Consider the following 25,901-nt stretch of genomic DNA (forward strand, 5'->3'; position numbering starts at 1 on the left):
ATTAGATTTAAAAATCATGGGGATGGGACTGGTTTTAGAATTAGATCTACAAATCATGTGGATGTGACTGGTTTTAGAATTAGATCTACAAATCATGTGGATGAGACAGGTGATGGATTTAGAGCTACAAATTATGGTTTGGAACTGCCGATGGAATTAGATCTAAAAATCATTGGGATGGGACTGGTTTTAGAATTAGATCTACCAATCATGTGGAAGTGACTGTGTGTGTGTGTGTGTGTGTGTGTGTGTGTGTGTGTGTGTGTGTGTGTGTGTGTGTGTGTGTTTGTGTGTGAGTATGCATGTGTATGTGTGCATACATGCGTGCGTGCGTCCATGTGTTCCCTGGACCACACTTTGAGAACCAGATAAATAGCCGATCTACAAGCTCACAAAGTTACACAGTGCAACTTATTGTGAGCTTGTAAATCATGTGAGACCACTGACTCAGCACTGTAATTAAAGTTAATAAGGAGCACCTTTGCTTCTGAGCTGTAGAACTGTTTGTTCAAGATATGGGCCATATCCATTGGTTTGAATAGGGAGCGCAAGTGTACGAACTGATCGCTCTCCCGGAAACACGAAAAGTTGAAAACACATAGTCTTTGCTCGGGGAGTGGCTCGGTGAGTGGCTCTACGAACATTGCGATTCTGATGTTAAAAGGATCAATAATGTGCGCATGAGAGCAAGCTAGAAATGTTTGGGGGAAAATAAAAAAATTCCGAAAACCAGAAAAAAAATGACTTGAGGTGAATGGGGCGTCTGAGGCGCGACCCGGCACTCAGAGGGCCATAGATGAAATTCTGTAAGTCTCTGTTTTATTTTATTTGCACTTTACGAAACACGACGAGCGTGGCTACAAACGTGCCAAAAAACATGCATACATTTTAAATATTCTGGCCGTGAGGACGATTCGTTCAGAGAACTTCATTACTTTAAGAACAAGTCTCCCACACTCTAGCTACACTCTAGGACTGGTTTTCCCGCCAAAAATATCCCCAAAATACCCCAAAACACTCTACCTTTGGACTGCGATTGTGGAAGAACGGTATGACGTTTTCGAATACCGTTTGAACCACGATGAAGTCCAAAAGCGTGTGAGCGTTTTTCAAGTTTGAATCGCGTTCCTACGTAAATGTATGCCAGAGTAATGAGGCTATAAAGTTTAGTTAAAAAGTAAAAATGTTAAAGTCAGATCCCATTCATTCTCTATGGGATGAAAGATTTATGAATAAAGTTAAATATTTCAAACAGTATAAACTTTTTTTCAAAATTATTAAAACAACAATGAAACTTCAAACCTCGCTGAACATTTCAAAGTTGGAACGAGGTTTTTATGTGAAAGTATGAAAGAGCTATAAGAGCACAAAGAATTTGCACCAGAAAAGTGGGCACTTTTCTACATAGACTCCCATTATAAGGAGGAAAAATTAAGTTTAAAAGTTTAATATTTCCAAAAATATGAAATATTTTGAAAAGAAAAATATAAGCACACATCACTGTAGAAAGCTGAACATGTTGAAGTTGGAACGAAGTTTGTAGCACAAAGTGTGAGGGAGTTGAAATCCGCCGAAGAAAGTGGTCAGACCCTTGGAAGTTAGAAACTAGAAAATGTGCAATTTGGGAAATTGCGAGTGTGGTTGCTCGCCCCGCCCCCCTCCCACGAGTTTTGCAAGACGATTATGTTGTCACGTCGCTCCCGAGATCGTTTGTGTTTCGTTTTGAGAGGGTTGTTCCCCCTGAAAAACGCGTTTTGGCCTGAAACGGTTACGTTTTGTGCGTTTTTGGCGCCCCCTAAGGGTCGAAGTGGAAATGCTTTTGGGGATTTGTTGAATATCCCACCCGCAACTTGTGGTTTAAATTTGGTGTTGACTGGATGTTTCGTTTATGATTTATGTCTATTTTTGGCAAAACGGGCCCCTCTCGCTAACTTCGGAAGCGTGTTCCGGACGAACGGTATGGACTATCGAAATATCGCTTGAATATGTTTATCGCGTGGGTTCAGAGATCTTTTGTACCGATTTTTGTGACATTTGGAGTAAATATGTGGGAAAAGGAGCAAAAAGTGTGTTTTGAAGAGAATTCAAAATGGTGGAAAATCTATCCTGACGCAAATGGGCGTGGCCTATATGGGGAGATGCGTCATGACCCAAGGAATCCAGGGAAAAAATAATTTTTATTTTCCGACCTACGGTTCAAGAGTTACAGGCCGAAACGTAAGGTGGGCTGTTATAGCGCCACCATGAGGCCAAGTGATGTATTTATTTTTTCAATAATCCTTGCCATAATTATGAATCTCCTCTCCAAGTTTTGAAACTGTAGCTCCTATGGTTTGCGAGAGAAAAATATTTGAATGTGAGTTTTTGCATTTTCCCATTCAAGTCAATGGGGAAAATTAATTCACTAATAAATTCATATCAATTAAACGATACAACTTTTCTCTTAGCAAAATATAAGCACTCGATTCCCGATGAACCCGGTCGATTTGACATATGGCGCGAGTGTGTGGCGCAAAAACTGTGGGCTGTGAAACGCGCCGAAAAAAAGTTTATCTAGAAGAATAAAGAATAAAGAATAAAGTTTCCCTAGAACTATAGTGTGTTGCCCTGTAAGGGCAACCACACTAATAAAGAATAAAGTTTCCCTAGAACTATAGTGTGTTGCCCTGTAAGGGCAACCACACTAACTAGAAAAGCAGTTCCTGCAGAAACTGCGTGGGCTCGCTCGAAACTGTTATGAAGTAATAGTAGAAAATGCATTTAAGTGCAAGGGTGTAAAAAAAAGTTTTTTGAAAAAAAAAATTTTGAAAAAAAAAAATGTTTTGAAAAAAAATTTTTTGAAAAAACTTTTTTTTTGGAAAAAAAAATTTGAAAAAAAAAATTTGAAAAAAATTTTTTTTTTTTTTTTTTTTTTTGAGAAACATTTTTTTTGAAAAAAAAATGTTTTTGAAAAAAAAAAATTTTTGGAAAAAAAAAAGTTGGAACTGCCGATGGAATTAGATCTACAAATCATGAGGATGTGACTGGTTTTAGAATTAGATCTACAAATCATGTGGATGAGACAGGTGATGGATTTAGAGCTACAAATTATGGTATGGAACTGCCGATTGAATTAGATCTACAAATCATGGGGATGGGACTGGTTTTAGAATTAGATCTACAAATCATGTGGATGTGACTGGTTTTAGAATTAGATCTACAAATCATGTGGATGAGCTACAAATTATGGTATGGAACTGCCGATGGAATTAGATCTACAAATTAGATCTACAAATCATGGGGATGGGACTGGTTTTAGAATTAGATCTACAAATCATGAGGATGTGACTGGTTTTAGAATTAGATCTACAAATCATGTGGATGAGACAGGTGATGGATTTAGATCTACAAATCATGTGGATGAGACAGGTGATGGATTTAGAGCCACACATTTTTTGAAAAAAAAAATGTTTTTGAAAAAAAAAAAAAATTGAAAAAAAAATTTTTTTTTGAAAAAAAAAAGTTGGAACTGCCGATGGAATTAGATCTACAAATCATGGGGATGGGACGGGTTCTAGAATTAGATCTACAAATCATGAGGATGTGACTGGTTTTAGAATTAGATCTACAAATCATGTGGATGAGACAGGTGATGGATTTAGAGCTACAAATTATGGTATGGAACTGCCGATTGAATTAGATCTACAAATCATGGGGATGGGACTGGTTTTAGAATTAGATCTACAAATCATGTGGATGTGACTGGTTTTAGAATTAGATCTACAAATCATGTGGATGTGACTGGTTTTAGAATTAGATCTACAAATCATGTGGATGAGACAGGTGATGGATTTAGAGCTACAAATTATGGTATGGAAATGCCGATTGAAATAGATCTACAAATCATGGGGATGGGACTGGTTTTAGAATTAGATCTACAAATCATGTGGATGTGACTGTTTTAGAATTAGATCTACAAATTATGTGGATGTGACAGGTGATGGATTTAGAGCTACAAATTATGGTATGGAACTGCTGATGGAATTAGATTTAAAAATCATGGGGATGGGACTGGTTTTAGAATTAGATCTACAAATCATGTGGATGTGACAGGTGATGGATTTAGAGCTACAAATTATGGTTTGGAACTGCCGATGGAATTAGATCTAAAAATCATTGGGATGGAACTGGTTTTAGAATTAGATCTACCAATCATGTGGAAGTGACTGTGTGTGTGTGTGTGTGTGTGTGTGTGTGTGTGTGTGTGTGTGTGTGTGTGTGTGTGTGTGTGTGTGTTCCACACTTTGAGAACCAGATAAATAGCCGATCTACAAGCTCACAAAGTTACACAGTGCAACTTATTGTGAGCTTGTAAATCATGTGAGACCACTGACTCAGCACTGTAATTAAAGTTAACTAGAAGCTCGGCCGCCCTTCGGGCGCCCGAGCGCCTAGTCGGCGGCCTGGCCAACTCGGGAACAATGTAAATAGGGAATGAATGCCCCGCCCTTTAATGCAAACCCCATTATACCTGTTGTCATAGGATCCGTTTTGACCATCTGTTTGCGTGTGTCCATTTATGCCCATATATGGAGAGATATGTCTGTCTACGTCCATTTTCTGCCCATATATGGAGATCTCTGTAGGACCTGGTTTGACCATCTGTTTGCCTGTGCCCATTTATGCCCATATATGGAGTTTGCGACCTGGCCAACTCGGGAACGATGTAAATAGGGAATGAATGCCCCACCCTTTAATGCAAACCCCATTATATGGAGATCTCTGTATCTGTCTGTGTCCCTTTTATGCCCATATACTCTATCTGTGTCCATCTTTTATGCCCATATGCCCATATATGGAGATCTCTGTATCTGCCCATATGCCCATATATGGAGATCTCAGTCTGTGTCCCTTTTATGCCCATATATCTGCGTCCATTTTATGCCCATATGCCCATATATGGAGATCTCTGTATCTGCCCATATGCCCATTCTCTGTATCAGTCTGTGTCCCTTTTATGCCCATATACGGAGATATCTGTCATGGAGATCTCAGTCTGTGTCCCTTTTATGCCCATATATCTGTCTGTGTCCCTTTTATGCCCATATACGGAGATATCTGTCGGGTCGAGGCAAGGCCCCTGTATTGCCCATATATGGAGATCTCTGTATCTGCCCATATGCCCATATATGGAGATCTCAGTCTGTTGGGTCGAGGCTAGGACCCTGTATCTACTTCTTTTATGCCCATATGCCCATATATGGAGATCTCTGTATCTGCCCATATGCCCATATATGGAGATCTCAGTCTGTGTCCCTTTTATGCCCATATATCTGCGTCCATTTTATGCCCATATGCCCATATATGGAGATCTCTGTATCTGCCCATATGCCCATTCTCTGTTTCAGTCTGTGTCCCTTTTATGCCCATATACGGAGATATCTGTCATGGAGATCTCAGTCTGTGTCCCTTTTATGCCCATATATCTGTCTGTGTCCCTTTTATGCCCATATACGGAGATATCTGTCGGGTCGAGGCAAGGCCCCTGTATTGCCCATATATGGAGATCTCTGTATCTGCCCATATGCCCATATATGGAGATCTCAGTCTGTTGGGTCGAGGCTAGGACCCTGTATCTGCCTGCAGTGATGTCACAATGACTCAGCGCTTGCACCCGGCACTGCAGTGATGTCACAATGAGTCAGCGCTTGCGCCGATTTTGCGCCGATTTCAGCATAAGGAGATTCCGAACGTTTCGCGCCGGTTAGGGAAAACCGCGCGTCGGGTGGGGTCGAGGCCCGGCACTGCACTCCGTGCTGCGGCGGGGAACGCGTGTGCCGAATCTGAAGCCGGTGGGGTTCTCGAGATACGCGGATTACAAACACACACGCAGAGACTTCTCGCATTTATAGATAGATAAGGAGCACCTTTGCTTCTGAGCTGTAGAACTGTTTGTTCAAGATATGGGCCATATCCATTGGTTTGAATAGGGAGCGCAAGTGTACGAACTGATCGCTCTCCCGGAAACACGAAAAGTTGAAAACACATAGTCTTTGCTCGGGGAGTGGCTCGGTGAGTGGCTCTACGAACATTGCGATTCTGATGTTAAAAGGATCAATAATGTGCGCATGAGAGCAAGTTAGAAATGTTTGGGGGAAAATTAAAAAAAAATCCGAAAACCAGAAAAAAAACGACTTGAGGTGAATGGGGCGTCTGAGGCGCGACCCGGCACTCAGAGGGCCATAGATGAAATTCTGTAAGTCTCTGTTTTATTTTAGTTGCACTTTACGAAACACGACGAGCGTGGCTACAAACGTGCCAAAAAACATGCATACATTTTAAATATTCTGGCCGTGAGGACGATTCGTTCAGAGAACTTCATTACTTTAAGAACAAGTCTCCCACACTCTAGCTACACTCTAGGACTGGTTTTCCCGCCAAAAATATCCCCAAAATACCCCAAAACGCTCTACCTTTGGACTGCGATTGTGGAAGAACGGTATGACGTTTTCGAATACCGTTTGAACCACGATGAAGTCCAAAAGCGTGTGAGCGTTTTTCAAGTTTGAATCGCGTTCCTACGTAAATGTATGCCAGAGTAATGAGGCTATAAAGTTTAGTGAAAAAGTAAAAATGTTAAAGTCAGATCCCATTCATTCTCTATGAGTCTATGGGATGAAAGATTTATGAATAAAGTTAAATATTTCAAACAGTATAAACTTTTTTTCAAAATTATTAAAACAACAATGAAACTTTAAACCTCGCTGAACATTTCAAAGTTGGAACGAGGTTTTTATGTGAAAGTATGAAAGAGCTATAAGAGCACAAAGAATTTGCACCAGAAAAGTGGGCACTTTTCTACATAGACTCCCATTATAAGGAGGAAAAATTAAAGTTTAAAAGTTAAATATTTCCAAAAATATGAAATATTTTGAAAAGAAAAATACAAGCACACATCACTGTAGAAAGCTGAACATGTTGAAGTTGGAACGAAGTTTGTAGCACAAAGTGTGAGGGAGTTGAAAGCGGACGAAGAAAGGGTACGGAACCTTGGAAGTTAGAAATAAACTAGAAAAGCAGTTCCTGCAGAAACTGCGTGGGCTCGCTCGAAACTGTTATGAAGTAATAGTAGAAAATGCATTTAAGCGCAAGGGTGTAAAAAAAAATTTTTGGAAAAAAAAAGTTTTTTGAAAAAAAAAAAAAAATTTGAAGAAAAAAAATTTTTTTGAAAGAATTTTTTTCTGAAAAAAAATTTTGAAAAAAAGAATTTTTTGAAAAAAAGAATTTTTTGAAAAAAAAATTGAGAAAAAAAATTTGAAAAAAAAAAATTTCGAAAAAAAAAAATTGAAAAAAAAGTTTTTTGAAAAAATTTTTTTTTTGAAAATTGGTATGGAACTGCCGATGGAATTAGATCTACAAATCATGGGGATGGGACTGGTTCTAGAATTAGATCTACAAATCATGTGGATGTGACTGGTTTTAGAATTAGATCTACAAATCATGTGGATGAGACAGGTGATGGATTTAGAGCTACGAATTATGGTATGGAACTGCCGATTGAATTAGATCTACAAATCATGGGGATGGGACTGGTTTTAGAATTAGATCTACAAATCCTGTGGATGTGACTGGTTTTAGAATTAGATCTACAAATCATGGGGATGGGACTGGTTTTAGAATTAGATCTACAAATCATGTGGATGTGACAGGTGATGGATTTAGAGCTAAAAATTATGGTATGGAACTGCCGATGGAATTAGATCTACAAATCATGGGTATGGGACTGGTTTTAGAATTAGATCTACAAATCATGTGGATTTGACTGGTTTTAGAATTAGATCTACAAATCATGTGGATGAGACAGGTGATGTATTTAGAGCTACAAATTATGGTATGGAACTGCCGATTGAAATAGATCTACAAATCATGGGGATGGGACTGGTTTTAGAATTAGATCTACAAATCATGTGGATGTGACTGGTTTTAGAATTAGATCTACAAATCATGGGGATGGGACTGGTTTTAGAATTAGATCTACAAATCATGTGGATGTGACAGGTGATGGATTTAGAGCTAAAAATTTTGGTATGGAACTGCCGATGGAATTAGATCTACAAATCATGGGTATGGGACTGGTTTTAGAATTAGATCTACAAATCATGTGGATGTGACTGGTTTTAGAATTAGATCTACAAATCATGTGGATGAGACAGGTGATGGATTTAGAGCTACAAATTATGGTATGGAACTGCCGATTGAAATAGATCTACAAATCATGGGGATGGGACTGGTTTTAGAATTAGATCTACAAATCATGTGGATGTGACTGGTTTTAGAATTAGATCTACAAATCATGGGGATGGGACTGGTTTTAGAATTAGATCTACAAATCATGTGGATGTGACTGGTTTTAGAATTAGATCTACAAATCATGTGGATGAGACAGGTGATGGATTTAGAGCTACGAATTATGGTATGGAACTGCCGATTGAATTAGATCTACAAATCATGGGGATGGGACTGGTTTTAGAATTAGATCTACAAATCATGTGGATGTGACTGGTTTTAGAATTAGATCTACAAATCATGGGGATGGGACTGGTTTTAGAATTAGATCTACAAATCATGTGGATGTGACAGGTGATGGATTTAGAGCTAAAAATTTTGGTATGGAACTGCCGATGGAATTAGATCTACAAATCATGGGTATGGGACTGGTTTTAGAATTAGATCTACAAATCATGTGGATGTGACTGGTTTTAGAATTAGATCTACAAATCATGTGGATGAGACAGGTGATGGATTTAGAGCTACAAATTATGGTATGGAACTGCCGATTGAAATAGATCTACAAATCATGGGGATGGGACTGGTTTTAGAATTAGATCTACAAATCATGTGGATGTGACTGGTTTTAGAATTAGATCTACAAATCATGTGGATGTGACAGGTGATGGATTTAGAGCTACAAATTATGGTATGGAACTGCCGATGGAATTAGATTTAAAAATCATGGGGATGGGACTGGTTTTAGAATTAGATCTACAAATCATGTGGATGTGACAGGTGATGGATTTAGAGCTACAAATTATGGTTTGGAACTGCCGATGGAATTAGATCTAAAAATCATTGGGATGGGACTGGTTTTAGAATTAGATCTACCAATCATGTGGAAGTGACTGTGTGTGTGTGTGTGTGTGTGTGTGTGTGTGTGTGTGTGTGTGTGTGTGTGTGTGTGTGTGTGTGTGTGTGTGTGTGTGTGCGTGTGAGTATGCATGTGTATGTGTGCATACATGCGTGCGTGCGACCGTGCGTCCATGTGTTCCCTGGACCACACTTTGAGAACCAGATAAATAGCCGATCTACAAGCTCACAAAGTTACACAGTGCAACTTATTGTGAGCTTGTAAATCATGTGAGACCACTGACTCAGCACTGTAATTAAAGTTAATAAGGAGCACCTTTGCTTCTGAGCTGTAGAACTGTTTGTTCAAGATATGGGCCATATCCATTGGTTTGAATAGGGAGCGCAAGTGTACGAACTGATCGCTCTCCCGGAAACACGAAAAGTTGAAAACACATAGTCTTTGCTCGGGGAGTGGCTCGGTGAGTGGCTCTACGAACATTGCGATTCTGATGTTAAAAGGATCAATAATGTGCGCATGAGAGCAAGCTAGAAATGTTTGGGGGAAAATAAAAAAAATCCGAAAACCAGAAAAAAAATGACTTGAGGTGAATGGGGCGTCTGAGGCGCGACCCGGCACTCAGAGGGCCATAGATGAAATTCTGTAAGTCTCTGTTTTATTTTAGTTGCACTTTACGAAACACGACGAGCGTGGCTACAAACGTGCCAAAAAACATGCATACATTTTAAATATTCTGGCCGTGAGGACGATTCGTTCAGAGAACTTCATTACTTTAAGAACAAGTCTCCCACACTCTAGCTACACTCTAGGACTGGTTTTCCCGCCAAAAATATCCCCAAAATACCCCAAAACACTCTACCTTTGGACTGCGATTGTGGAAGAACGGTATGACGTTTTCGAATACCGTTTGAACCACGATGAAGTCCAAAAGCGTGTGAGCGTTTTTCAAGTTTGAATCGCGTTCCTACGTAAATGTATGCCAGAGTAATGAGGCTATAAAGTTTAGTGAAAAAGTAAAAATGTTAAAGTCAGATCCTATTCATTCTCTATGGGATGAAAGATTTATGAATAAAGTTAAATATTTCAAACAGTATAAACTTTTAAATAATTTCGAAAACAACAATGAAACTTCAAACCTTGCTGAACATTTCAAAGTTGGAAGGAAGTTTTTATGTTAAAGTATGAAAGAGTTATAAGAGCACAAAGAATGTGCGCCAGAAAAGTGGGCACTTTTCTACATAGACTCCCATTCTAAGGAGGAAAAATAAAAGTTTAAAAGTTAAATATTTCCAAAAATATGAAATATTTTGAAAAGAAAAATACAAGCAACCATCACTGTAGAAAGCTGAACATGTTGAAGTTGGAACGAAGTTTCTAGCACAAAGTTTGAGGGAGTTGAAATCCGTCGAAGAAAGTGGTCGGACCCTTGGAAGTTATAAAGTTATAAATATAAACTGGGGTATAACAAGCTGGACTCGCCTTCAGCGAGCCCACAATAAATAAATATAAACTGGGGTATAACAAGCTGGACTCGCCTTCAGCGAGCCCACAACTAGAAAATGTGCAATTTGTGAAATTGCGAGTGTGGTTGCCCGCCCCGCCCCGGCACGAAACGGTTCACTCCTGAGATTGCTTGTGTTTCGTTTTGGGAGGGTCATTCCCCCTGAAAAAAACACGTTTTGGCACGAAACGGTTACGTTTTGCAGGTTTGTGGCGCCCCCTATGGGTCGAAGTGGAAATGCTTTTGGGGATTTGTTGAATATCCCACCCGCGACTTGTGGTTAAAATGTGATGTTGACTGGACGTTTCGTTCGTGATTTATGGGTATTGCTTGCAAAACGGGCCCCTCCCGCTAACTTTGGAAGCCCGTTACGGACGAACGGTATGGACTATCGAAATATCGCTTGAGCATGTTTATCGCATGGGTCCAGAGATCATGTGTACCGATTTTTGTGACATTTGGAGAAAATATGTAGGAAAAGGAGCAAAAAGTGTGTTTTGAAGAAAATTCTAAATGGCGGAAAATCTATCCTGACGCAAATGGGCGTGGCCTATATGGGGAGATGCGTCATGACCCAAGGAATCCAGGGAAAAAATAATTTTAATTTTTCGACCAACGGTTCAAGAGTTACAGGCCAAAACGTAAAGTGGGCTGTTATAGCGCCACCATGAGGCCAACTGACAAAATTATTTTTTCTTTAATTCTTGATATCATTATAAATCTCCTCTCCAAGTTTTGAAACTGTAGCCCCTATGGTTTGCGAGAAAAAAAATATTGAATGTGAGTTTTTTCGATTCCCATTATAAGTCAATGGGGAAAATTAATTCACTAATAAATTAATATCAATTAAACTATACAACCTTTCTCTTAGCAAAATATAAGCACACGATTCCCGATGAAGCCGGTCGATTTGACATATGGCGCGAGTGTGTGGCGCAAAAACTGTGGGGGAAGAAAGCGGACAAACTTTTGGTTACCCTAGTTACACAAGAATAAAGTTTCCCTAGAACTATAGTGTGTTGCCCTGTTGGGGCAACACACGAAACGGGCTCCTCCCGACGGTCGCTTATCTCCCGATTAGGGAGTCTTACTGGTACTAGTATTGTACCTCTTATATTCTGTGAGTGAGACATTGCTGTTGTTTCCTTGTCCACAGGGTGAAGAGGAGAACTGACATCATTGGGGCCTTCAAGATGGACCCTCTCTACCTCACACATGAAAACCAAGAGTCAGGTAGTGTTATTATTTTAAACATTACCTTTAAGCGGTCACCCCGTCACTAGTAAGTTGCCTGAACAATACATCAAATAGTCCAGATAGACGAGGGGTGCCTCATAATTTGGTGTTGCTCATGGCAGAGCGATAAAATATGAAACAACTATGGCTTTTATGGCTTTAGTGCTCGTATATGTAAGAAACGGCTGCAACTCTCCAGCATCTGAGGAAATAGGTACAGTATAGCCTAATACAACTACTGTAAGTAGGGTACACACATGCACACACACACGTACACACTACACACACACCAACATGCTAACGGCCGGACTACACCAAGAAATGCGCGCATACGCACATACTGTCCGTGAAGACGCTCGCGTATGCGTAAACGCTCCAGGCTACACCAAGGAGGGAGTATATGTGAGGAAGACCAGATAGTCTGTGTACAAAACGCATACGCGTGCTTAAAAAAATAGAACCGATCCTATTTTTAGGGAATGCGTATCCGTGGTTCGCGCTATCCGTACGCCTGGTGTAGCCGGCTGAATAGATATACATTGGATCTATCCAAAACGCGCATACGCGCACGCGCCCCGCATACGCACGCATACGCACTGACGCGCGCGAAACGGCTTGGTGTAGTCCGGCCGCAACAGTGCCACTAATGTGTGCGTCCGGACACGATGCATGACATGCTGCGTTCATCCGTTCAACCATCACGCTATTTCTTCTTCTACTCTAGTCGCTCATCGCTTCACTTTGGTGGTGCAGGTGGGGTCCGCGTTAATAAAATATCAAATATCATAACACGAAAACATTTATATTTGAGCTATTTTCAAGTAACCTAGGTATAAATAGGGATAAAGTGAATTAATTTATGTTTTATAGTATAGGCTAATTATTTTCAAAGTAACTAGTAACTAAAGTTTTCAAAAAATTGCAGTGAAGTAAAAGTAAAATATTTAGATTGAGTGGAGTAGGAGTAAAAGTACTGAATACAGGAAATACTCAAAATCTCCTTTGTACAGTATAAGTACAGTAGTACATCAGTAAAGTAAGTAAATCTACTTAATTACTTTTAACTTTACACCACAGTTTTTTTTCTGTGCTGTAGGCAACTATATATGGCACAAGTGCTGGTTGATTAACCTGATTAACCTGAAGAAAAAAAAGTTACACTGTCCTGTAAAAAAAAACATTTATTTATTCAATGTTGAATAAATGTGAATGATGATAGCATGTAGTTGTGTTTTCCTTCATCATGGGCATGTTCATGTGTTTGTTAAAGCAACTTCTCCTCCCATGTTGAGGGCAAAAATAAGAATGAATAGAAATTAAGGTAATTCAATTAATCTAATTAATTAATTAATTCAGATTTTCCTGCGCGCGCCAAAGCGCGCTCCAGAGTCCACCCATAGCCAAGTCCCCACTGGCCAAGCTTTTTTCCTGCAGGAAACCCTGGAGAGGGAGGGAGTTATGTCATATGTGTGTGTGTGTGTGTGTGTGTGTGTGTGTGTGTGTGTGTGTGTGTGTGTGTGGGGGGGGGGGGGTACAAAGAGAGAGCGAGACATAAGAGATAATTAATCTTTGGATCTTCGCATCACATCAGCTTAGTCAACCTTACAATCCAGCCACCTGAAGTTAAGCTTCTGAGCTAAATAAGTATTAAAACTACAATCCGTTGGTCTCCCTCTCCCAATGGAGCGAGGTAATTGCACCTACCGGTATGTCTAAACTACAATAAAGATTGCGGTGCATCTTGTATTAATATTGTGACAGCAATTAATAATCTGATACTAGTACTGATATCAAGCATCGTTTGTGTGTGTGTGTGTGTGTGTGTGTGTGTGTGTGTGTGTGTGTGTGTGTGTGTGTGTGTGTGTGTGTGTGTGTGTGTGTGTGTGTGTGTGTGTACAGTACAGTACAGTACATGTATGTTTCTTTCAGTGCATGTGTTCGCTTAGATCGCAGATGTGCTGAGAGTCACACCATAATTAGTCTGACAGACAGACAAAAGCACTCGTATTCTCTTGGCATGTTACATTGGCCCTCGTTCAGACAATCTGAGCAGTCCAGCCTAATTAGAGGTTAAAAGGAACTAATAGCATAGCAAAAATAAAGAAACAGGCTATAACCACAGAGATGCACTGAAGCATGCATGACAGTGATCTCTAAGTGGGTGGGAATTATACAGGTGACCTGCCACATACAGACTGAGTGGAAGCAATAGAATAGGTTGAATATACTGTTGAGGTATGTTTAAACTAAGTTTTATGTTGGTTGTGTATGCCTCATCCGAAGTCCTACAATTACAATAAAGATGGCAGCACATCTGGCGTCTTCTGGTGTGGTGTTTGCTTCAAATAATATTATTGACATTGTCAATCAGTATACTGTAGTATAGCTTTAACTAAATGAATGCACCTTGTACTGTTCTAATTAATATGGTGGATGGGGATGGTTTGATATGATGGAGGATTGTATATTCTCTACAATACACCATAATATGCATACATGACTGTACGGTTAATCAAATCTACACACATCTACACACTATTGCCAGATGGTATGTGAGACTGTGAAGTGTCAAATTCATTAATTAAATTAAACATGCATTGAAGGTCACATTATGTATTTGAGCAGGCAAGTAATATATAAAGCAAGCATAATACTAGCTGTAATGCAAAGTCTAGAATAAAACACACATCAATCATAAAGGTTAAGCAAACAACATTTCAGGTTTCAACTGCTAATGTCAAGGCAATTCACATGACGCCTACAAGACATTTAAAACTATTGAAATGGAAAATGCCTGAAAGAATCAAATGTTTGTTTGTGATAAAAATAAACTGTTTGTGTCTGATACCACATAAAGAAGCATAACAATTTTCTGGAATGGGCAGATTTAATTGTTGACTGATCTATGATGGATATGAATATGTATTTAACCTTTGGGTGTGTGACTAACTCCTTATCACTCTCTTCACAGTTCTGGTCACAGATTATAGGGTAAGAGGAATGATCATTTATTTAGTTTATATGGTTTCTCAAATACATTAAAGTGACAGAATATGTTGGGACTGATTTTACCTCTCCTCTCCTCTCACACAGCATTGGCAGATTCCATTGAGTAGAAGGTTTCGTTCATTAAAACTGTGGTTTGTCTTCCGCATGTATGGACTCACAGGCTTGCAGGATCACATCCGCAAGGTGGGCTAACAATTCAGTTATTTACTACTTATCTCCACCAATACATAATGTCATACGTTCTCCAAAGGTGTCTGTAATTCCATTGCTGTGTTATAAGTGATTGCAACAGACGGTGTGACCTCCAGTCTAGTCCTATCTAGTCATATGATTTAAGATGAAAGTGTGGTTACTTGGGAGAAAACGTGTGTGCCTCTGTTTTACTGCCCTTCTCTCTCTTCCAATCTTCCTCCAGTCAAAAGATGTTCTGTATTGCCTCTCTATAGCAAATGCCACTCTTTCTTCTGAACCCTGCCCTTTGCTTTACCCCCAAACCCCACACACATCATCTGTCAATCATATGTGACTAGTTTGTACTGTCCACTTTTCATAAGAAGCTTTATTATGTGTCTCTCATTTTTCTTCCCTTCAATCCCTTCCCTCTTTCTTACCGGGTCTCACATCTGCACATGATGCTCCTTCCACCCCCTTCATGTCAATCAAAGGAGCCTGTTCTGTCTCTGTTTTAAATTAAACTAGAAGCTGGGCCGCCCTTCGGGCTGCCCAGCGTCTAGTCGGCGACCTGGCCAACTCGGAACAATGTAAATAGGGAATGAATGCCCCGCCCTTTAATGCAAACCCCATTATACCTGTTTTCATAGGACCCGTTTTGACCATCTGTCTGCCTGTGTCCATTTATGCCCATATATGGAGTTATCTGTATCTGTCTGTCTGTATGTCGCTGTCCATTTTATGTCCATATATGGAGATCACTGCAGTTATAGTTCTGGGTCCATTTTATGCCATATGGAGATATCTGTCTATCTGCGTCCATTTTATGCCCATATATGGAGTATCTGTCTGTGCCTCCAACTGTGTTGCAGACACAGTGCCGGTTCCCCCTTTAATGCAAACCTCATTATACCTGTTGTCATAGGACCCGTTTTGAACATCTGTTTGCCTGTGTCCATTTATGCCCATATATGGAGATATCTGTATCTGTCTGTCTGCGTCCATTTTATGCCCATATATGGAGATCTTTGACCATCTGTTTGCCTCTGTCCATTTATGTCCATATATGGAGATATCTGTATCTGTCTGTCTGCAATCCATTTTATGCCCATATATGGGGGCATTCATTTTATGCCCATATATGGAGAACGCGCGTGCCCGTGGGACTTTTATGCCCATATATGGAGAACGCGCGTGCCCGTGGGACGAACGGTTCTCGAGATACGCGGATTACATACACACTCACAGAGATTTTTGGTTGACTCATGTGGCGTACGTGATGTCAGAGCCTTTTATGAAGTGATGTCACAATGAGTCAGAGCTTTCGCCGATTTCCTCCGGAACAGCCTGATGTCAACAATCAACCCCGCATAAGGAGATTCCGAACGTTTCGCGCCGGTTCGGGAAAACCGCGCGTCGGGTCGGGTCGAGACCCGGCACTGCACTCCGTGTGCAAACCCCATTATACCTGTTTTCATAGGACCCGTTTTGACCATCTGTCTGCCTGTGTCCATTTATGCCCATATATGGAGATATCTGTATCTGTCTGTCTGTCTGTCGGCGTCCATTTTATGTCCATATATGGAGATCACTGCAGTTATAGTTCTGGGTCCATTTTATGCCCATATATGGAGATATCTGTCTATCTGCGTCCATTTTATGCCCATATATGGAGTATCTGTCTGTGCCTCCAACTGTGTTGCAGACACAGTGCCGGTTCCCCCTTTAATGCAAACCTCATTATACCTGTGGTCATAGGACCCGTTTTGAACATCTGTTTGCCTGTGTCCATTTATGCCCATATATGGAGATATCTGTATCTGTCTGTCTGCGTCCATTTTATGCCCATATATGGAGATCTTTGACCATCTGTTTGCCTCTGTCCATTTATGTCCATATATGGAGATATCTGTATCTGTCTGTCTGCAATCCATTTTATGCCCATATATGGGGGCATTCATTTTATGCCCATATATCATATGCCCATATATGGAGATCTCTGTATGAGTCAGCCCTTGTGCCGATACGTCCATTTATGCCCATATATCTGTGTAGCCCATATGGAGATCTGCCCATATGCCCATATATGGAGATACATAACCATGGCATTTTGTGTTGACTCATGTTGCGTACGCGATGTCAGAGCCTTTTATGAAATGATGTCACAATGAGTCAGCGCTTGCGCCGATTTCCTCCGGAACAGCCTGATGTCAACAATCAGCTCCGCATAAGGAGATTCCGAACGTTTTGCGCCGTTTCGGAAAAAACGCGCGTCGGGTCGATTTCCTCCGGAACAGCCTCCGAACGTTTTGCGCCGTGAGTCAGCAGAAGTGATGTCAGATTGCCCATATGCCCTGCCCATATGCCCATATATGTAGCCCATATGGAGATCTGCCCATATGCCCATATATGGAGATCTCTGTATGAGTCAGCCCTTGTGCCGATACGTCCATTTATGCCCATATATCTGTGTCCCCTTTATGCCCATATGAGTCAGCAGTGCCCATATGCCCATATATGTAGCCCATATGGAGATCTGCCCATATGCCCATACATGGAGATACATAACCATGGCATTTTGTGTTGACTCATGTTGCGTACGCGATGTCAGAGCCTTTTATGAAATGATGTCACAATGAGTCAGCGCTTGCGCCGATTTCCTCCGGAACAGCCTGATGTCAACAATCTGCCCATATGAGTCAGCAGTGCCCATATGCCCATATATGTAGCCCATATGGAGATCTGCCCATATGCCCATATATGGAGATACATAACCATGGCATTTTGTGTTGACTCATGTTGCGTACGCGATGTCAGAGCCTTTTATGAAATGATGTCACAATGAGTCAGCGCTTGCGCCGATTTCCTCCGGAACAGCCTGATGTCAACAATCAACAATCAGCTCCGCATAAGGAGATTCCGAACGTTTCGCGCCGTTTCGGAAAAAACGCGCGTCGGGTCGGGTCGAGGCCGGGCACTGCACTCCGCGCCGCGGCGGAGAACGCGCGTGCCGAATCTGAAGCCGGTGGGACGAACGGTTCTCGAGATACGCGGATTACATACACGCAGACAGACACGCAGAGACTTCTCGCATTTATAGATAGATTAAGCGTCAGTTCGTAGCAACGTACAGTGCAAAAACCCTCCAGCCATAACCCGTGTCTACATCCATCTATCAAAATGGATTGAAAGATCACAAAAATACACATGACATGCTTGTTTGGATGTTTATATACTATGATGCTGGTGATTGCTAACATGATTTGACATCTCTTGCATTCAGACTGCTTAAGGAAACACTATTTTTTATGTGAGAACTCTCTTTCCATTTTCTAAATGTGGGACGATAATGTTATTAACACTGAAAGAATTTGCGGCCCACCCATCTGGACACTTAATGGCGGTCGTGTCAAGTGGACATTTGGGTGGCTGTGTGCATTTTCAACATTTTACATGGTAAAATATCATAAATGTATTTATTTGTACACATTTGTTATATTAATGTTATGTTATATTATCCGTAAAATCTCAGTGTTTTACTAATTATTCACTAGCAATATCGTCGTGGCCTACCAGTGGGCCTCAGCCCACAGGTTGAGAACCATTGTTCTAACTCATTAAACATGAAAGTAGTGCTGACCGGTCCAACTGTCTGGACAGCAGCCTCCCACAGACAAGGAAGTTGTAAAATGAGGCATTTAATGACCAAGACGCATATTTGACACATTCTAATTGCTGAATGATTAAATGATCAGGCAGCATACAGTGTAGTAGGAAAAATGACACAATAAAAGAATGAATGTATACGTTCAGTATAATAAGCTCACAAAACCTGTGTGGTGATGAATAATTGGCTGGGAATGAGGAAGAAAAGCAGTGGTCTGGTCTCCCAGTTGTTGGCCAATGTTTGGCTTCATTAGGAAACAATAGGCATTGGATGTGTGTAATAATGTGTAACTATATTCAAGCAACTCTATAAGTGTTGACTCTTTCACATTCTCTCTCTCTCTCTCTCTCTCTCTCTCTCTCTCTCTCTCTCTCTCTCTCTCTCTTTCTCTCTCTCTCTCTAACCTTGAATTACAACATGCCTCCTTAATAGCTGTACAGTAATTACAAGCAGTGATGTGTATGGTTATAATGTCAGCATGCATCCTATGTGTCACTGAGATCTGGGGTAATAATTGGATGAATTCTACCGTAGGGAACTTTGATCTCATGATGTCATTTAAACGAAATTCAATAGGACCACAAAGACATTTTCTGTAAACAATATTCTCTTTTTTGAATGATCATTTCATGGTTATTAGACAGACATTCTATACTTTTCTGAATTAAAGTCACATCATATCATAGCGCAATGTTGCCATCTAGTGAATATAAACGGAAAATACAGCTTTCACCTCTGTTTTTCAAATTTTTTGGCCATTTTATTGTGTACTCAGGCTTTTGTGATCACCCCAGATGTATTAGGCCCCCTCACGTATTAGGAGGGCAGTATGAGTCAACAGAACAAAGGACAAGTGTTTTCATTGAATCTATCATGGTTAAAATTGAGTTTGAAATTGTTTGTATAGGAAGGGGGCATGTCTGATAAATAAAGACAGGCAACTTAAAAACTGTATGGGGTGTTCACAAAAGCCTGAGTAGACTATAATACCGACAAGTATAAATCATGCCTAATTTATGGTGGTCTTTCATGCAACAAAGTATAAATCAGCCTTGAGGCTTAATTTGTTCTGTTCTGCTTACAGCAAGTAGGCCTGGCCAAGGAGTTTGAGAGCTTAGTGAGAGCAGACAAGAGGTTTGAGATTTGTGCGGAGGTCGTCATGGGACTTGTCTGTTTCAGGCTGAAGGTAAGACCACCTAACACACGTTTAGAGGCCTTTTCACTTTTATAAATAAGACAGTTTTCTTTTTTTTACTTTTTTACCCAAGTGAGTGTAGTTGCATGGTGGCATTTTATTCTGCCCTAAGACTCATTTGCAGTGAGTGCAGTATTGCAGAACTTGTAGCTGTGTTTAGCTTCATTAGGATGGAATTGACATTGAATGCCAATACCTTGGTGGATGTTTCTAAATGAGTGTGAAGTTCAATTTCCCAAATCATTTCATCATCCATTACTACAGTATGTGTTGACAATATCCTTTCACAGGGTTGTTAGGGTTACTTTTAAAAAGGAATCCCCTACAGTTACAAGTTACTTGCAAAGAAAATGTAGTCAGTAACGTAATCTGATTATCACAATTTAAAAAGTAACTACTCGTTACTTTCAGTTACTTTTGGATTACTTTTTAGCAAAACTCTCTTTAATTAAATAAAACAAGTTTTACCATTGATAACTAGACAATGATATTGAGCCTATGAAATTAGGAAAAGGACAACAGAAATGTACTTAAACAAAGTGGCAGTACTTTAAGATGATTTGACTTGATTATTTTATTGTTTGGCGTTGAGTCAGCAGTGCCCATATGCCCATATATGTAGCCCATATGGAGATCTGCCCATATGCCCATATATGTAATAACTTATTTGTAAAATTGATGAGGGCAAGGGGAGAATGTAATCCAGCATGTAACCCCCATCATTCAGATCCGTTACTGTAATCCAGATTACACATTTTAAAATGTAACCAGAGACTTTACAAGTTACCTGTTTTTTGTAATCTGATTACGTAATCCCGTTACATGTAATCCGTTACTTAACAACCCTGTCCTTTCAACATCCTTTTAACATATTCTACTTCCTGCCTCATCCTGCCATCACTCCTCTAAGGGCTCCAATGAGATGACAGAGGCTTTGTTGAAGAAGATCAATCATGCCAAGCGGATCCACCTGGTGCCATGCCAGCTATCCGGCCGCTTTGTCCTGCGCTTCGCCGTCTGTGCCCGCACCACGGAGTCACGCCATGTCCAAGAGGCATGGCAGCACATTGGCAAGCTGGCCTCTGACCTTCTATAGGAGCGCCTTCACTGTCACAACGTTGATGTCCACGTGTGAAACAAGGGGGATAACTCACTGACCAATGGCCGGAGGAAAGAAGTATCTGTAACACTTTACTATAAGGTACAAAGTAATACACTTAGTTAATGCTTAACTAACACGTTTTTCCTGATTAATTAATGCATCAGTTAATCGTGAATTCATCATGATTCATCATCAAGTAATGTTCGAATAGCTATTACTTAACTAACTTAATCTATCATTAGTTAAGACTATGTTAGTTAATAGTTAGTTACCATCAACCTTATTACAGATGGTTTGTAGATCTGTTTTTTCTGGTCAATTCTATGCCCAGGACGAGTGCTTCATAGGCTGGTAGGATTAGTGCGTTGACCCGGTGATACTGGTTTCGTCTAAAACTTCCAGGGGTCACCCATATTGGACTGAATCACCAACTGACCCATCTGGGGGTCCCTCGGGGACCCCCAGATGGGCCATTTGGTTTATTTTTCAGACATTAACTAACAGTTAACTAACATTACTTACTAGATCGGGTCTCCCATATTAGACTGGAACACCACCTGACCCATGAGGGACCCCCAGATGGGTCATTTCAGTCATTTTTCATTCATTAACTAACAGTTAACTAACATTATGGTAAGATTATGGTTACTTAATGCTTTGTTACGAGTTGCTTAATAGATCTTTGTACTCCAAAGTAAAGTCACGTCAAGATTATGGTTAGATTATGGTTACTTAATGCTTTGTTACTAGTTAATTAATAGATCGTCGTCAATAACATCATGAAATACTGTTTAATTAATAATTGAATCACAACAAAAACATTTTTACTAGTTTGCATGTTTTTATTCACAAGCACAATCAATAAAACATATAAAACATATAAAAGTAATAAAACACGATAGGCCACATGATGCCCATATATGGAGGCCACATCGGTCACATACTACATTAACAAAATCTATATATGGCCAAGACATGGCCCATGTCTGTGTGGCTGGTTCTACAGACAGGGATCTCCATATGGGCATAAAAGGGGATGATGTCAGATGTCAGACATCATTGGACTTTCACATAACGAATAACTAAGTTAGCATGTTTGGGCTCTCACAGCATTTCCATATTCAGTACATGGATCTTCATATATGGGTACCAGGGGTCTCCATATATGAGTAACTGGTCCGATATACATCACTTGCCAGATGGCAAAGAATTGGCTTGCCCTCGCCCCTAAAGTGCACAACTTAAATCAGCAACACAAAAACAACTGGGACATTATCAATAAAAGGAATAAAATGAAATTAAATCTACCTTTGGCTGGTGGTGCACACTGCCATTAATTTCCCAGTAAAACCTAAATCAATTACTTCTTTGAAGAAATCTTGGGAATAAAAGGGTATAATGTCAGAGGTCAGACATCATAGGACTTTGACATAACAAATAACTGAATAAGCATCTGTGGCCTATTTTCTGCCATTTCTTTTTCCAGAACAGAGGGAGTACAGAAAGTGGAGCATAGTTCAGTTTAAGGAAGAATACCATTTTTTCTGAAAGTGTTTAGAAATTCCTTGTGTCATTCAGGGGTTACCCTCTGAAGCTGCCCGATTCACAAAGGTCAATGGTCTGTAACACTCTACTATAAAATAAAACATAAAATAAGTTTCTGCACTTTTCTTCTCCAGACCAGAGGTTTCAATATTCTCCCTTCAGCAACACAAAACAACTGGGACATTATCAATAAAAGCAATGAAATGAAAAAAATGCCAATGTGCACCACACATTTGACATAAGTTCCCAGTAAAACCAAAAACAATTACTTCTTCTGAGTAACGTCAAGATGCAAATAACTGTTCTAGTTCAACAGTATAGAAAAAGGAGCAAAGACTTGAAGACTACCAAGTGCTTCTTAAGTCCTTTCTGCCCACTTAACAGACAACTTTTTTTACAAGGGTTCTTATTTTATGTGTTAAACTGTTTTTATTTACTTCATCATTTTACATATTTTTATTATTTTTATTTCAGTAGCTAGGGGCATGTATTTATCATTTTAGAGATTTTAGAGATTTTGATTTCAGTGGCTAGGGGCATGTATTTACCATTTTAGATATTTTAATTATTTTGATTTCAGTGGCTAGGGGCATGTATTTACCATTTCAGAGATTTTAATTATTTTGATTTTAGTGGCTAGGGGCATGTATTTTTCATTTTAAAGATTTTACTTATTTTGATTTCAGTAGCTAGGGGCATCTATTTATCATTTTAGAGAATTTAGATAGTTTGATTTCAGTGGCTAGGGGCATTTATTTACCATTTTAGAGATTTTAATTCTATTTAAGTGGCTAGGGGCATGTATTTTTCATTTTAGAGATTTTAATTATTTTGATTTCAGTGGCTAAGGGCATGTATTTACCATTTTAGAGATTTTAATTCTTTTGATTTAAGTGGCTAAGGGCATGTATTCATCATTTTAGAGATTTTAATTATTTTGATTTCAGTGGCTAGGGGCATACACGTGGCAAAATAGGTCTTTTTACACAGAAAAAGACCATTCCCAAGATGCACCATAGTCTTCCATGGGCAGGTTGCTGTAAATTGCAATTAAGAAATTGCAGGCTTGTGTCTAAAAAGACTTTAGCCACTTGTACACATGCGTACACATGCCCCCACGCTTTAGATAAATGTGCTAAAACGATAGAAAGAACTAAGTGAAAACATTTTAACACATACATTTTCTTTTCTCTAATCACAATCTAAAATATGAATCCTTGTTTTTTTTTTGTTTTTTTTAAGTTGTCCTTTAAGTACAGCAATAGCTGCCTGATTCATTCACTTCAATTAGGGTCAAAGGTCTGTTACACTTTCCAGCCCAGAGGTTTCTTCACCCTCCCCTCAGCGACACATAAGAACTGGGACATTATCAATAAAAGGAACAAAATAAAATAAAATCTAACTTTGGCTTATGACAAATGCGTGGTGCACATTTTCCCAGTAAAACCAAAAACAATTACTTCTTAGAGGTAATGTCAAGAAGCACATTACTATCTTTTAGTTGAGCAATTGTGCTGGCTTCTGGCTCGCGAACACAGTAAGTTGAGCAGATTTGAGCAAACACTCGCAGACTACTCCCCTTTATGAAGGCGCTTCTTAATTCCTTGTATTTTTCAGGGTTTACCCTCTCCAGCTCAGCAATAGGCGCCTGATTCACAATTGTAAGCCGGTCGATATTCACTTTCCGGTAAGCCTGTGACTTGCTTCTTCCTTTCTTGACCAGCTGCAACACTTTCTTGTACCTCTCAATGGATGCTTCTGGGGTCTTCACTGTGAAAGGAAAAGACACATAAATAAAATGTACTTGTCATCTAGCCATCATGCCTCTGAATTCTTTTCCGATCCTTGTGTATTTGGACAGCACGTTCAAATAAACTAAGGGAAACATTACTTCAGTCAATTATATCTCACCTTTAACCCTGCAAGGCCCAGCGTTGCTTTTTGGCAACATTTTTTAAATCATTTTCTAAAAAATATTATAATTCGTTTTCCTGTTCTTTTTTCATAAATACCCCCCACAGAGGCTGACATTCACACCTCCCAGAGAAGTTAAAATTCCAGCGTCTGGACGAACATCTCACTTTTTAACTGAAGCTATTCCTCACTAAAACAGAAGTAAAATGCCAGTAATATTTTTTTTCGTGATCATTAGAATGTGTAGAACATGTACATGTGTCATTATTGTGAAAAATATCCCCAAAATGCAAATTAGAGCATGATTTATGATTTATGGCTACAAAACCTTACAAAAACATTATTAATTTTTTAACATTACATTTTCATGTGATTAGGACTCCTACAACACCATCTGTTTTTTTTATTTTTTTATTTATTTTTTGGCCAGTAGAAATTTATTTGGGTCATGCAGGGTTAATGACCAATTTATGTTGTGTTTTAGATCATTTTTATCATTGATTAGTCACCTTTATGAGGTACAATCGATAAACCCCCACAGAATCTATCCAAAAAACATTTTTTGTCTAAGGCAGGGGTCTTCAACAGGGGGTACGTGACCCTAGGGGGTCCACAGGGATACAGCAGGTGGTCCCCGAAATGACATGATTATTTTGCAATCGTCAGATTGTTAGGCTGGATTTAGACTGCAGTCAAATCTAGCCTAAATCAGAAATATTTCTCAAAACTGATCTTTTGGCCTGACTGTTCATGAATAACTGTCACTTCGCCAAACATCCAACTCGCCAAATCAACTTGCTAGGACAACTTGCTAGTTACCCTGTTCACACTGCATCACCAAGTGACACAGATCTGATCTGTGTGTTCAGACTGATTTTAACATTTCATTATACCCTCAAAATGCAATTCTCGAACTCAGCAGCGCTCGGGTCGCGATTTAAGTGAAGTTTTGGACAGTTTCATATGTGACTTGGCTTGTTAGATCAGGTTACTGCTGTCAGACTGAACCTGATGTCCTGAAATCAGATTTGAATCAGATCTGAAACCCCCTCAGAATGTGGTTTGTAAAAATCTGATTTCATGTGGCCGGCTTGTGACCTGTCTGCATTTAGACTAATTTAAGCTAATCGTATTCCAATCTTGCTTTGACACAGATCTGATTCAGGCTGTATTTGGCTGGCAGTGTAAATCAGGCCTTTGTGATAGATAGATTGAAAGTCTTTATATCGGTTCTCAGTTAATAAGGTATTGTATAGGCATGTTTCAAATAAAATGAATGAAAATATGAATCTATTATTTTAATAGCATAGTATTGAATGCACAATAATATGTTAACACACATGAAACTATTTCATACAGAAATATACAATATAATTATGTTTTATCACCACCCTACGAGAAAAGGACCCATGCTCCATCTCCCCATCAATTTGGGGG

The 25,901-nt window shown here is 39.6% G+C and overlaps 1 protein-coding gene across 1 annotated transcript in view; it reads left to right on the plus strand.

The window, feature by feature from the left end:
* LOC308280672 (aromatic-L-amino-acid decarboxylase-like) overlaps positions 1 to 20,999 on the plus strand; it is a gene marked incomplete at both ends in the record, with an annotated part of 153,583 nt that extends 132,584 nt beyond the window's left edge. Inside the window, 5 exons of the mRNA XM_080720944.1 lie at positions 11,782 to 11,858; positions 14,833 to 14,852; positions 14,955 to 15,053; positions 19,793 to 19,894; positions 20,814 to 20,999. Coding sequence (XP_080577070.1) covers positions 11,782 to 11,858; positions 14,833 to 14,852; positions 14,955 to 15,053; positions 19,793 to 19,894; positions 20,814 to 20,999 — 484 coding nt within the window. The remainder of the gene's footprint in view (positions 1 to 11,781; positions 11,859 to 14,832; positions 14,853 to 14,954; positions 15,054 to 19,792; positions 19,895 to 20,813) is intronic.
* Between the last annotated feature and the right edge of the window lie 4,902 nt (positions 21,000 to 25,901).

Source organism: Nannobrachium achirus (assembly GCF_963921795.1).
Source record: "Nannobrachium achirus genome assembly, chromosome: 2".
Taxonomy (NCBI): domain Eukaryota; kingdom Metazoa; phylum Chordata; class Actinopteri; order Myctophiformes; family Myctophidae; genus Nannobrachium; species Nannobrachium achirus.